Raw genomic sequence first — 15,749 nt, forward strand, 5'->3', positions numbered from 1 at the left:
GAATTACACATTCTGAACTGCAGGATCAAGGTTTTGGGAGGAATAGGCAAGGTGATAACTTAGGGAAAGTCAATCAGCTACGGGATAAATTTGAATTCGATAGAGAGAAAAGAATGAGAGAGAAAGGTATGCTTGATTCTTTCAAGTTAATTTATGTTTTATACAGAAATTTCTATGTGCTGCTTATACTTGTATTCTATTCTATAGATCTAGAGATAGTAAAGGCTGAATTGAATGCATTAACTTGCGCTACACGTATCTATTACAAAATAAATTGGGAGTCCATTTACAAAACCAGAGGCCTAGATCCATATCCAATCTAGCAAGAATCCTAGGGTTCATCAATCCTAGGGACTACTTCAGCGCCGCCTCCAGGTGTCCCAACCGGTGACTGTCACGACGCCATTGCCTCCAACAGAAGAATCCAGAAGAAGCAAAGAGAACCGCACACCTCGCCCTATGGTGAGTCACCATTGTAGATCCGATGACTCACCAAAATGAACGATGGTCCAAGATCTTTCGAGGGCTATAAAAAGCCTTGATTTCTCTTCAAAAAAAAGGGGAGAACACAACAACGACAAGAACGGGAAGAAAGCAAACAACACCAACAAGCAACAAACAAACCAAAAGGAGAAGAAAAGAAAGGAGATCTTACCTTCGTCGAAGCCCAAACGTTGTCGGAAAAATTGTTTTACCGAAGGTAAAATCTTATATCTAGGCCGTCTTGAAATTTTTTAGGAAAGAGGAGGGTGGTTTCGGATTTAGGGTGAGTCGATCTATGATTTGAGCTATTTTAATTTTTTTCGGTCGTGAATAGTAATCGGAATAGTGACCGGCGGCATGAATAATGATCGGCTGGTGAACGGAGCTTCCTCCGGTGAGGGAGTTTAGAGAGAAGGGAGAGAGCTTCTCTCTCTTTAGAAAGAAAAGCAAAACAGAAAAATAGAGAAAATTGCCTATTTTTGCTTATTTATACTTAAATTAAAACTACGTCGTTTTGATGAGGGAGTGTCTGTGTAATTTCAGAATTGGTTTAACCCCGTTTGTGGTCCCTGTATTATGTAATCTTCCATTATAGTCACCAAAATCAAGTTTCTATATCTTTTAATTTTATCTTCGCATTTTATTTATTTTTATTTTTGTCACTACCCGTATATTTACATATATTTGAATAATATTTTACGATTATTTACACTTTTAATATATATATATTTTATAATATTTCGAATATTGACAAATAATTTATATATATTTTAATTTAATCCTATATTATTATTTTGGTTATTATTTAATTGTAATTTTATTTTATTATTACTTTTATGTTTAAATATTTTAAATATAGTACTTATTTATTATTTATTATTTTAGTCACATATGTGTATCCTAATAATATATATATTAGTGTTTAAAATAAAAAATATAATGAATAGAAAAAATAATAATAATGACATAAAGTAATATCATTATTAAAAGTAATAATAAAAATTAGAAAGTAGAGCACTATAATTTTGGTGTTCTATTTTAAAATACATTATACTAAGTTGTGTCCACATTTTTTTTATATTTTTTAATCCTACTTTTTTTTTAATTAATTATAATATTTCATTTTTTTTTTTTTCTTGAAATATTTATTTTATTATCTTAATTTTAATATTTTTAATATTTTCATATTATTAGAGGATTATTTACAACTATAGTACTTTTCATATTAAGTGTTATAATAGTAACCTTAATTTTTATATTTTCTTGATTAAATCATTAAAATTATTATATGTAATATGGTTATTTTATTTTATACAATAAGTCCTAAAATATTTCCTTAACTTTTTAAGAAAGTATTTTAAATGATTTTTTGGTATAAATAATATTTTTTAATTTTTTTTATGGGATTATAAATTGAAATTAAATTCAAATTTGTTAATTTATTGCAAGACGTTAATTAATAAATAAAGTACCAATTTTGGGCGTTGTGTGGGTGCTAATCATTCCCCACACTTAACCGACTCCCGGACTCATTTTTTGATAAGCAGACCATTTTTGTGTTATTTTAATATTATTTTTATAAATTTTATTAAATTACAACATTTTTTGTGACCAATCACACCTCGATAAAATGATTGGTGACGATTCCACAAATTGTGTTTTATCTTATTCCAGAAGAAAAATACTTACTTTTTCGAGACGAGATTTAGAAAGTAACGACACTTGTTTTTGCCGGACGAAATACCGTCTCGACATCATGCACTGACCTGAAACTTTTACATGATTTGAATCCAAACTTGATCACTCTATGCATGATGCAGATTAAAATGCATCCAAAGTTATTCAAACTAAAAAAACCAACATATCTGCAAGCTAACTTGAATTGACTTAATAAGGTAGCTACCAACACTGACTCTACCAGAAACGACCCGGTTGCCAAATTTCCACCTTGACATAGCTCCCTTGGTCTCAATTTGGCTGAAGGGTTCCCGTATTCATTGAAGGAAACTAAAACTATAACCAATAGTTGTTTCAGCTATTTTCTCTATTGCTTGTTAATGAAGGGATGAAAGCTTTAGCCCAAGTTCTTAACTAGCTAATGAATTTAGTTTGAGTATCTCATAATCTGGCTCTGCTAGGCTTGTAATTTTTTTATGCCACTTGAGAACAAAGTTCTATTTTGAGCCCTTCTTCTGCCACATCTTCTTTTACAGGAGCTTTTGGGGCTTCTCAGGGTCATAGTTTGGATTGCTATGTCACTTAAGTGATGAAAATGCATTGAACCCATTGCCAAATGTTTGACGTGGAGTCACACATAAGCCACATTTTTCATCAATATGAACTTCCAACTAGCTGATAAATCATTCCTCGTGTTTGATTTACAGGGATTTTCATGTACTGTGTGAATATCTTTAATATGAGCAAACTGGATCCTTCCATTGTATTTTCTTAAACGTCTGAATGATTAGGCTTACATATGAGTAAACTGGATCCTAAAATGTCCCGATGAAATCCCATATGCCTTGGACTCGTCTACAAATAATTTTCCTTCGTGTCATTTAAAATGCATGCAAATATCATATGTGATGTATTATATTGCTTACGTGGAGCACCCCTGTAAATGTATCTATGCAGCATTTGCACCAATGAATGAACAAAATGCTTCGAACAGCTACGATACAAACTCTAAGAACCAGCCGTTTGACAGATACTTTTCTGATAGTGACTAAGATTATGATGAAAGAAAGGGTATTAGGAAGTGATGACTGGCATCAGAACCTTTTTAGCTGATTCAGTTCAGATTCGGACTACCCTTGAGCAGGTCTTGCCTGTTACATAAGAGTGCAAGGTTTTCACTTTGAATTGCCTAATGTTGTATTGGTAAGTAATATGGATATTAAATTATGATTTTGTATGAGATTTTCTCTCAATACAGTCTCTTTTTGTTACAAAAGTGGTAGTCTGAATATAAAGGAGCTGTAGACATTGGACATGAATTCAAAATGTACGATACCCTAATTGAAAGAGAGATGATATTATTGATAATCCAGTCTCGTACCACAATAAATAATACGAAACTCCTCTCCACATGAATAAAACTATAAGGAGGAAACTCTCTCCTTTTTAGTTGCAATTATCCATTCTCAAACCCACGACTCTTTGAAAACCACTTCTCACCTCCCCTTCCCAGATCCTATTCATTTGTATTTAAAAAGCATACATTGTTCGAATAATTCGATTTCGATGACAATTTTTTTTTGTTATTTTTAAAAGTTTCGAATTCGAGCATTATGAATGTTATAATCGTGACGTTTAATATTGAATGGTTAAAAATTATCTTTAAATAAATAATATACTATATTATATTTACTCAATTCTGGTAAGGGAGAACTAAAAAAAGTAGAGGCGTCAAATTTCAAAATTACATAAAAATTAAGTGGAAAAACTAAATTTTAAAATTTTTATTGTCAAATTTTAAAATTTTATTCTACCCAACTAGAACCACCATTAATTAACATAGTACCAAGGGTAAACTGCCAAGGTAAAACCACGTTAGTTTCGTCCTTACCCTAAAATCTACCAGCGGAGAAGTAAACGTAAGGAGAAACTTCAAGGTCTTAACCAAACATGAGATTCAAATATCACTAGTGCTACTACTAATAAATTTATTTAAAATTAAAGAGATTAAAAACGCTGGTGAATTTCTCATTTAAGAGCAACTGACGCCTGAAGGTTCGTAAACACTCGATACCAAAAGTCTTGCTATTTCCTACCGGCTACAGAGAAATTAAAGCTAAGAAATTATATCAAAAGATCGTACGGCATCTAAACCCTACACGTCAGCGCACTTCTTAGCAGCGGAGCAGATAAGCCAAACATAGCCGTATGGATCCTTCACCTTGCCCACGCGACCAACGTAGCACGCGCCACCGTCCTCAGTTATCTCACTCTCTGCAACTCCTCCAACGCTCACGACCTTGGCAACAGCAGCTTCAACGTCCTCAGTCTCGAGGCAGAGCACACATCCGGTCCCCTCGGATTTCACCCTGTTTATTTGAAAACACGCCAAAAACCAAATGAGTCTCTTGAGAAATTGTTATAATCCACCTGAACATTATTTTAGGCAAAATAAAAAAATGCAGTTGGAGCCAAACAGGATGTAGAAAATATCAACAAGGAAGATTAAAACAAAGAAAAAAGAAGATAAACCATATTCAAATTTCAGCCATACAGATCTAAGAAACAGGAGCTCTAAATAAAGACACCGCAAAAGCAGGAGTGAAATTGTTAGATAATAAACAAAAAATGAGAAATGAGTAAAATAAGTTTCCTACCAAACAATAAGACGATTTAAAGAAGCTACCCTATTCACAGCATAAACTAAACCTAACAGAGAGTTTATTATTCAACGATGACTGAACGTAAACGGTCACAATGGGAAAATAGCTTAAAAGAAATTCTAAAGCAAACCGTCGTTGATAGATTTTCATAATCGAAAATTACAGTAAAAGAAAATGTACAAAAGCAAACAAAAAAAAAACAAATATTAAAAAATATAGAGGAGGGACGAGCGTACGGAGCAGAGTTTTCATCGATGTCAGAAACAAGAATGGTAGAGCCAGCTAGCTCAAGTTGAGCGGAGAGAATCTGGGGGAGCTCCTGCTCAGCCTTGCGCTTAGGGTGAACAGTACGGCCAACCTCAACAGCGCCAAACGCGGATTTGTAGAACTGTACCGCATCAACTGCCTTAGGAGCCTCCACCATCAGCTGAGGTTTCAACGCTGTGAACTTCACCGCCGCTACCTTCTCGGCTCCTCCGTTCTGGACCTCCTCCTGTGCCATTGATGAAGCTAAAACAAAAATCCTTTCCCAGAGAAAACCTAAAACCTAGGAAAGAGAAAACGACAACAGAAACTCAAAACATAAGGAGAGAGTGCAATGAAGGTGGTGAAGACACGGGCGTTGGGCGAAGTTATAGATGCGGGGATCAGGAACCGTTTAAGGATAAGATTGGTATTTTAAATAATATTTGCGATTCAGGTTTTGTCATGTTGTTCATTGTTTAGAATTTTTGAAGACCAAAAGGCCCTTGGCGTGTCATTCACTCAAGCTCATTTTGAATATTATTGGGCAGTGAATTAGGGATGGCAATGGGTCGGGTCTGGTCGGGTTTTTGGGCCACCCGACCCGATCCGAGAAGAAAGGGTTCTCCACCCGTGACCCGACTCGACCCGATAAAATTAATGTTTCACCCGACCCGACCCGATCCGAATATATGACTTAGAAACCCGACCCGACCCGACCCGACCCGAAATAAAAAAAAAAATTAATTCAATGAAAACAGTGACTTAATTGAAAAAAATTATATATGGAGGGATATTATTGTAATTATCCCTAAACATATAAGATAAAATTATATATATTTTTCGGGTCGGGTCGGGTCGGATTTTTTTTACCCTAAACCCGACCCGAGCCCAAAATTTTTTAAAAAAATCCGACCCGATCAGGTCGGGTCGGATCGGAACTCGTCGGATTCGGGTTGAGTTGCCATCCCTACAGTGAACACACCTTTTACTTTCCACAGTAACAAAAGTGATTTCTTGGTGTTTAGGGTTTGGGCTTTTTGGGAAAAACTGATTTTTAAAACAATGGCTTAAACGACTTTGGGCTTGTGTTATTGTATTTAGTGCTCCCGTAAATCAATTAACCTTTACCATTAATTATACTATTTCAAGAATGGAAATAATTATTTATTTTGTTATTTATAATTGTCAAGGCAGTCTATCCCGACATATTTTACAAATGTTTTCTTATTTCTAAAATAATGTATTTAGAGAAATTTGTTTACTACTCACAAATTGACTTTGTATTTGTATTTAATTTCTTGGAAAAAATAAATTTTTCTTTTCTTTTTAGTTTCGAAGGATAGATATTCACCCAAAAACTAATTCAAGACTCGTTGCTGGTCCCAAACAATTATATAAATTTAATTTCATAATTTGAAATATTTTATTTATTACTAAAACAATAGACCATTTAATAAAGATGGAATCCCATGGTCGTGGACAAATTAATAATACCAATAACTAATAGGGGAGGCCACATTAATGTAGCCGTCTTAATTAAATTGGTATTACACATGACTTTTAACCATGTGGTTATGGGCTTGATTCCGAGAGACACCTTATTTCTTCTGTGCTTGTAGCCATGTCATCCACTTTCCTTCTTGCTTTGCAACCCTCGTTCCATATTGATCATTAAACTTTGTACTTTGTGATTATAATAATATTAATTATTATTATTGTTTATCAATAAAATCTCAAGTTTGATTTTCATTTATATGAAAGGGTTTGTACTTTGTTACTTTATAAAAAATATATGGAATTTCACTGCCATATTTTTAATCACTATCATTATATAAAAGGGTTTTAGTAATGCAATTTTTTAATTTTTAGTAATAAGGTGATGATAAATATTGTCTTAGTCAACTCCATTTAATTAGAGACTATTAATTTTTTTAAAAATAATTTATGAATTAAATAACGATGAGAATGAAAATAATGGATCGTTGGGCAAGTGAAAATATAAGACTAAGATTAACATAGAAATCAGAAGATATTACTGGAAAAAAATGAGTTAATCTCAGTCATCTATTTTCATCCATCTAACGATCCTAAATCTGTTTTGAATTTTATATTGTGTAAGTGAATTTTAACGCCATAAAAATATTTTTTAATAATACTGATTAAAATATTTTTTCTGGATCAAAGTACAAGCATCTCAAAAATCTTAGAGTATCAATATAATTTACCTTAAATTATATGTTAATAGATTTATTCAAAATTTTAGTTTAATTAAAATGATTTTTATTTCAACTTAATCTTAATTTGATTAACATAATAATATTAAAAAATATAAATTCAAATTTAATTATCAATTTTTAAAACATGATACAAAATTTGAATAATTTAAACAACTTATTAAAAAAATATCGTAGAATGTGGTTTTTGAGACCATGAATTAGGCAATAAATTTGAATTCTCAAAAGCAATATATTCCACTTCTGAAGCTAAAAGGTCCCCATACGGATAAGGCCCACACTCACTTGTTTTTTTTTTTTTTTAATAAAATAAAGGAGAGGACAAAATGGTCATAATTTGAATTCGGAAGAGACCAACTTTGAACTCTGACAGCTGCAGCAACCCGTCCCCTTCCCACATTTCACCTCCCCTTCTTCTTCATAGATTTTAAATCTCTTAGCTCAAAAGGGAAGCAATCCAGAAATACAGCAACATATAAACAATCGAACAACAACTCTTTGAACATAATTAATCAACAAGCTATTTCATTTTGATCCAATGGCTGCTTACGTTGGCATTTTGGTCTCAGATCCATCTCTGCAAAACCAGTTTACTCAAGTCGAGCTTCGTGACTTAAAAACTCACGTAAGTTAATAAATCAATCGATTTTTTTTTCAATTTTTTAAAGTTACGAATCTGTTTTGATTATAACTACAAACATTTTGTTTTTGATTTCTAGTTCACGAGCTTGAGAAGAGAGAAAGGAAAGCTAACGGTGGAAGACTTAGCATCGAGAATGTCGAGATTGAAAGTTGTGGGAGAGAATCTGAGTGAACAAGAACGAGCTGATTTTATTGCTGATTTGTATCCTAACTTGAACGACGAAGTCGATTTCGAGTTCTTTTTGAAGGTCACTTGATGTTTCTTTACTTTGAGTTTCAATCCGTTTTTTCATTAAGATCATTTGTTTGTTTGGTTTTTTTTCTTCCCTAATGAAAATTTTGGCTTATAATATTATTTTGAATTACTTGGGATTTTGATTTTTGTGAATAGGTTTATTTGAAACTTCATGCACATGCAAGTTCAAGAACTGGAAGTCCTGCAAAGAACTCATCAGCATTCCTAAAGGCAGCTACAACTACTCTGCTTCACACCATTAGCGAATCTGAAAAGGCATCTTACGTTGCCCATATCAATAATTATCTTGCTCAAGATGGGTTCTTAAACAAATACTTACCCATTGATCCTTCCTCCAGTGATCTTTTTGAGATTGTTAAGATGGCGTTCTTCTTTGGTAAATGATTCTTTCAACTTTTAAAGTTGTTGAATTTGTGCTTATGTGATGCAAAAATTTTGAAGCTTTTATGCAAAACAAATGCAGCAAGCTTATAAATGTAGCAGTTCCGGGTACAATTGATGAAAGGGCTATTAATACCAAGAGATTGCTCAATCCATGGGAAAGAAATGAAAACCACACGTTATGTCTCAACTCTGCTAAGGCTATTGGCTGCACTGTAGTCAATATAGGGACACAAGATTTCATTGAAGGAAGGGTATGCGTATACTATAATGTTGGTTGTTCCATTATTGAAATATAGTTTATTTGATGGTTGGTTCCCACTTAAGTCTAAGAAAGACTTTTGGATATAAGCAGTTTAGTTTAAAGCATGCTTCATTGCTATTGTTGTATTAGCAATGTCTACAGCTTTACCCAATGTGCCCATCTTAAAAGCTATTTTTGGGTTTCTAAACTGCTTTTCCACATGATAATTGAAGTTGGAAAGTTCATTGCTTCTCATACTTGGCTTGGACTAGGTAGAGGATTTCATCTAATACCCTAGTTTTGAGCTCACCACTTATGAGCGTAATTACTTAAGAGTTTGGATATTGCAAGTAATTGTTGACAATAATATCATCTCTGGTTCCTTTTACAGAGACATCTTGTGCTTGGATTGATTTCTCAAATTATCAAGGTAACTTGATCTATCAAATAAATTGTTATGCAACCTTACTACCTACGAATACCATTGGTTAATCTTGCTAATGTTTATGCTATTTTAGATTCAACTGTTGGCAGACCTCAACTTGAAGAAAACACCTCAGTTGGTGGAGCTTGTTGATGACAGTAAGGTTGGTTTGTGTAGCATTTTAAGAAAAAGTACAATTTTTAGGAAGATGAACTATCTGATCTTTTTTGTGATGAATTATGGTTAGTATGCCGAATGTCTGAAATTTGCATTTCATTTTCATTTACAAATTTTAGGATAATGAACTATTTGATCTTTTTCTTCTAGGTTTCTGATAATATTTGTCTTTTCTTAAACCAACAGGATGTTGAAGAGTTGATGAGTTTACCTCCAGAGAAGATCTTATTGAGGTGGATGAACTTTCAACTGAAGAAATCCCCATACAAGAAAATAGTCTGAAATTTCTCTACTGATGTAAAGGTAAAGAAGAAATTCGTTTTAGCATATTAAATTTTCATCAAATATCTTCTCTTTTGCATGTGTAGTATCCTAATATGCTGCATTAACAGTGCAAGTAAGTAGATGTTTGTTTAGCCCATTCTGTTTTCCCCATGTTCTTCGTTAGTTAGCATCTAACATAAGTTCAACATCTTAAAACCACCGTAACAGATCTAGTGTGAAACTAAATTCTTAAAATGAGGTTTCTAACCATATATAATTCTTTTGCTTCCTCAATTTTTCTACTCTAACAGTAGATGAAAGAAGTGATTTGGGTTTGTCTCAAGCTGCAATAAGATATGAAGACCTTTTTTCCCCAAAATTTTATTTCGTTCCACCTTTGATTATATAATATTCAATCCACAGGATGCAGAGGCTTATGCACATCTTCTAAATGTTCTTGCACCCGAGCATAGTAATCCCTCTACATTGGTTGTCAAAGATCCATTTCTGAGAACAAAGTTGGTTCTTGAACATGCAGATAGGATGGGATGTAAGAGATACTTAACTGCAAAGGATATTGTGGATGGTTCCCCAAATCTTAATCTTGCTTTTGTTGCCCATATTTTCCAGCACAGGTGAGAATAGCCTCCTTTCTTTTCCAGCAGTGATAATTTAAATATAAAGTGAATTTGTTTGTACTTTTAATATTTTCAGCTCTATGTTAACTTTTATCATCCTTCACATATATTATATGTTCTGTTTGTCAGCATAGGAAAGCTATATTACTTTCTTCCAAGACATTGTTTCTAATACAAGTTCTATAATTTGGAACTTTTCAATATTTGGATTTTGGACTATACAATTTCACTCATTAAAACGTTTATAAAGCAATTATATTGTGTTATATGGTACTATTGCCATACATGTCACAACAATCATGGATGAGGTTTGATTTTGTACTTAACAGACCTTTCTTTTTCTCAAATTTATGAAGTTAGTTTTTTCTCTGTGCGCATGCATTCATCTTCTTCCTCCGGTTCTGGTAGAACATGTCAACTATGTTATGTGGCATCAATTGACATGAATAGGAATCGTTAAAAAACCGAATACAAACTGTTGGCTTATGATGTTTATGTTCAATAAGTACAACTGGTAATGACTTAAAGAATCAAGATATAAAAGATAAATAGTGGCATCTGTTAATTGCAGGAATGGCCTTTCAACCGAAACAAAACATATATCTTTTCTGGAAACACTACCAGATGATGCCCAAGTTTCTAGAGAGGAAAGAGTATTTCGCTTCTGGATCAATAGTCTTGGAAATTCAACCTACATAGACAATGTCTTTGAAGATCTCAGAAATGGGTAAGTATTGGAGAAATCATACTAAATATTTTCATGGTGCCTTATCCTGAGCTATTGAAAGGAATAAGGCTTCATGGTTGTGGTGCTTTTGCATTCCGCGTTTCTTTTCTTTTTCCTTTTGCTTGTAAATGGCAAAACCATCAGATCCTCTATTCAATAGTTAAAATTGTTCAGGTCCCCTATGGAGCTTGTTGGTTAACTGGTGTTTATGCTCTATAACAATATAATCTCAACAAGGTTCGAGGACCGGTAAGGAACAGAAAATTATACTGTTGTTCGTTTCAATTACAACGCTTTAATAAACTATGTGATATAGCTCTGCATGATTGACATATCTATAAATATCCTATATGTGAAAATAGTAAATCTTGCGGTTTTTAACTTTTCATTTCAATCTTGAAGCTCAAATGATGATGTGACTAATTTGTTCCTCTGCAGGTGGATACTTCTGGAGACACTTGACAAGGTGTCGCCGGCATTGTTAATTGGAAGATTGCTAACAAGCCTCCTATTAAGTTGCCATTTAGGAAAGTAGAGAATTGCAACCAGGTTGTTAAAATAGGGAAACAATTAAAATTTTCCCTGGTCAATATTGCTGGAAATGACATTGTGCAAGGAAATAAAAAACTAATCTTGGGTATGTTATCTACCATGAGAATCTGAATTTTCATTACTGTTCTGAAAGCATTTAAAATACATTTTTGCATTCTTGAACAAGGATTGGAATTAGTTTAGTTCTGACCTGATGGATTAAATGTTGATTTTTCTGTTCAGCATTTTTGTGGCAATTGATGAGATACAACATTCTTCAACTCCTGAAGAACCTTAGATTCCATTCCTATGGAAAAGAAATTACTGATGTTGATATTCTTAGGTGGGCTAATACAAAAGTAAGCAGTTCGGGAAGCCAGAGTCGCATGGATAACTTCAAGGTATTCTTTCTATAGGTTTTACTTGGAAGTCTCCCTTGACTATATGTGATTATAGCCCCAGTTTGAATTCATGCCCATGGAGAGACCACATTTGATGCTTCTTATTTAAGCCCTTGCTATTTTAAAAGGCCATTTTTTAATTTCCTCATGATCATTGTTGTTCGCCAGAAAAAATTCAATCAGGAGGATCTTATAACGAGTCAAAATGACTTTGAGGGTAGCTTTAATGGCATTGCTTATAATCAAGTGGGGCATGAATGACTCTAACTGGAGTCAGTGAAATGGTCCAGGATATTATTTATCTCATTGATTTCCATTTTACAGGACAAGAGCTTGTCAGATGGCATATTTTTCCTTGAGCTTCTAAGTGCTGTTCAGCCTAGATCCGTAAATTGGAGTCTTGTTACTAAAGGAGTAACCGGTATGTTCCTATTGTTGTAAGTTCTTGGTATTTTCGAACTTCATCAGTATAAATTGATTACAGAAACAGTCTACTTGATTTCTACCGATGCTGATATTTTCGACACAGCAACTTTCATGCAACACTAGTTTGAGATTAGTTCGATGAATCTAGCTATGCTATAGAAGCTCATTATCCCTTAGAAGCCTTATTTTACCAAATTGAAGTTTGTAAAGTCTGCATAAATTATTATAAGTACACTTTTACGCACTTGCAATTTTACTCATATGTTTCCTTCTACCTGGGAGCATTGCAGATGAGCAGAAAAAGATGAATGCTACCTACATCATTAGTATTGCAAGGAAGCTTGGATGCTCAATATTTTTGCTTCCCGAAGACATAACCGAGGTATCTTTTTCCTGTCGGTCCAAACTTCTGTTATTTTTCTACAGCAAACACACTTGATGTTGCCATGAGACTTGAATGGATTTTGATTTTCTGCATGGTGTTGAAAATTAGACATTTTTCATTGTATTTCCCAGGTATATAGTGAAATTGCTTGCATACATGTGCAACTAAAATCATCCGTGAGATATCTATGGAAGTTGACATTGCAAATGCAACTAAAATTAGACATTTTACTGTTGAATTCACCCCTCTTATCCTTTTACCAAGAAACATGAACCGGTTTCTACTACTGTCTCCTGTAATGGAACATGGAATTCGATCGTTTATTTTCCTTTTATTTTTAACACCATGAGACATCATTTCAGGTAAACCAAAAGATGATCCTCACTCTGACGGCTAGTATCATGTATTGGTTCTTGAAACAACCTGTTGAAGGGAAACCATCTGCAACATCAGATAGTGAAAGTGGAAATATCTCTAATTCAAGGACCGACGACTCGGACTCGGCATCCGAGTCGTCAGTAGAGTAGAATTATAAGTAAGACCCGAAACTTCGTTTCATTCTCTTTTCTTTTTCCTTTTTAGTGTTTCTCCTCGTAAACACTCCCGTTTCGGATTGTATTCGATTGTTGTATGACATTGCAGGAATCGGGGTGTTTCAAGCAAATTTTGCAACAGCAAATGCATATGTGAATAGCCATTTCCATTTCATCTCCTTCCAGCCACCTTTCTTATTCCTCCAAATATTCTCTCCTTTCTACGTTTATCCAAATTTGGATTTCTTTTTATGCATACATTCATAATTGGTAAATCATGAAAGTATTTGGATTTATTTTTTTAATGAACACAATTAACTTGAAATTTAATCAAAATTTACATACTACATCATAATAAAAGAAAATCCATATATAATTTCGAGATTTATCCCTTGTACAATATTATCTTTGTTATTCTCTCACTTAAGTAGGTTTCACTTATTGATTATTTAACACTTGTTGTATATAGATCCCTTGAAACTCTTAATCGCACACTTGTTTTGGGCCTCAGATTTATTCTATTTTATTGTTAGGTGCTCGCAATCACCAATGACAAATCACAATTGAACTATGATAAAGTAAGTTTGTCAATATATTGTTATTGGTGTATGTTTTTTTTATGTTAATATTGATTGTGTTTATCTTTTATCGTTGAATTTTTAACATTTTTTTGTACAATACTTATCTACCGATTAATATGTGAACTATTCCAGAAAATGATAAGTTAATGTGGTTGTGTTTATCTTGTATCGTTGAATTTTTAACATTTCCCTTATTCAATAATTATCTAGTGATTAATCTGTGAAATATTCCAGAAAATGATAAGTTATAATGTGGTTTTATTTTTTTTTCTAGTTTTGTAGATTATTTTAATAATTTTATTTTATTATAAAACTGTAAACTAACATAAAATTATCTTAAAATTTAAAGAGTATTATTTTTAAATACCGTCTTAATTAGAATCATTAAACTATAATATTTTATAATATAATGAAATGATGGCAAACCTAATGATTCTGTCAGCCTCACTGGAAATTTATATGTCGATGAAAAAAAATGAAGGGAAAAAGCAGGGCATCAAATTAATTAAGTGAATAGATTGCTTCATATCTCCGCTTTCAGTATTCTAATTAATAATTATATATCCAAACTAGTGTTTGTCAAAACTTAGACCAACTCCCTTCACCAAACTAGTTTTAGAAGTTTACTTTGTTTTCTTCAAAATGTTTATAAATTCTTTTTTTTTTTGAATTATCTATCTATTGACCAACTAATCCAGATCGGTACTGCAGAGGCGATGATGACCCTCTCAACCCAGTTTGTTCCATTTGCAAACGTCAGTATTCGAACCCCTAACCTTGCTTAAGGGACCTAGTGCCTCATCCAACTATAACATCTTATTGCTGGTTTTATAAATTCTTATTATGGTTTACATTTTTTTTGAATAATTTTAATTAATACTTCTTTTAAAATTTTCAAAACATTTCATTAACTCTCAAAACTTTTTAAAAAATGTAGTTAATCATCTAAATTTATTAAAAAATTAAATTAAATTCTCTAAAAAAAATTAAAAGTTTTAATGGAAGATTTAAATTTTTTAAGAATATTTAAACAGACATCCTCAAATTTTATTGTCAAAATCTTCCGCTGCGTGATATGTTTATATATTATTTTTTAATATATTTTTCTATTTATTTTAAGATTTATATATTTAATCTAAATTGACTTGCGAATTTTTTCACTAACCATAAATAAAATAGTTAACGAATAAATAAAATATTATATGTGTCACATTATCACTTTAGACACACAACACATATCATGTCATCACTCATATATATATATATATATGATATGTACTACATCATCATTTTTAGACATGTAACATGTTACGACTTTGAACACATGTCACATCATCAGTCATATACACATGTTATACTTCATATTATCACTCAGGTATACATGACATATGTCACATATCACTTTGGATACATTATATGTATCACACCATCACTCATGTACACAAGATACACGCCACGTCAGAACATTGGATACACGTGTCTTACTACATCAACAAAAAATGTTGATTGTTAGTAAATTAATGATTTCCATTCAGTCATGAATTATTTTATCTTTAAATAAAATGTTTAGGTTAAAATACTCTTAAAAAGAATAAAGATTGGAATGAGTATTTAATAAAAAAAATTAATAATATTTATATGATGATGTCTTTCAACATTTGTAACAATTGTATAGTGAAAAAAAACAAAGGAAAAAGCTTACTTATCAAAAAAAATAAAACAAAGGAAATGGAAAAGGAGATAGATAGAAGGGTGCCCCCTCCCAAAGAAGAAACAAAGAGAGCCCACAATCCAAGTGAGAAGAATGGAAGCATGTGCGTTCAAATGGCAGTTGGC

General features: G+C 32.6%; 1 protein-coding gene and 1 pseudogene across 1 annotated transcript; one reads left to right on the top strand and one right to left on the bottom strand.

The window, feature by feature from the left end:
• Positions 1–4,167: 4,167 nt before the first annotated feature.
• On the bottom strand, positions 4,168–5,453 carry LOC120167637 (uncharacterized protein At5g48480-like). Its single transcript, XM_039176587.1, has 2 exons — positions 5,060–5,453; positions 4,168–4,529 (listed from the first exon to the last, which is right to left on the bottom strand). Exons 1-2 carry the CDS (start codon positions 5,323–5,325, stop codon positions 4,316–4,318), a joined length of 480 nt encoding a protein of 159 aa, XP_039032518.1. The 5' UTR covers positions 5,326–5,453; the 3' UTR covers positions 4,168–4,315.
• Positions 5,454–7,656: 2,203 nt separating this feature from the next.
• LOC120167739 lies at positions 7,657–13,529 on the top strand (annotated as a pseudogene).
• Positions 13,530–15,749: the final 2,220 nt, after the last annotated feature.

Source organism: Hibiscus syriacus, unplaced genomic scaffold (genome assembly GCF_006381635.1).
Source record: "Hibiscus syriacus cultivar Baekdansim isolate YM2019G1 unplaced genomic scaffold, ASM638163v2 tig00111693_pilon, whole genome shotgun sequence".
Taxonomy (NCBI): Eukaryota; Viridiplantae; Streptophyta; class Magnoliopsida; order Malvales; family Malvaceae; genus Hibiscus; species Hibiscus syriacus.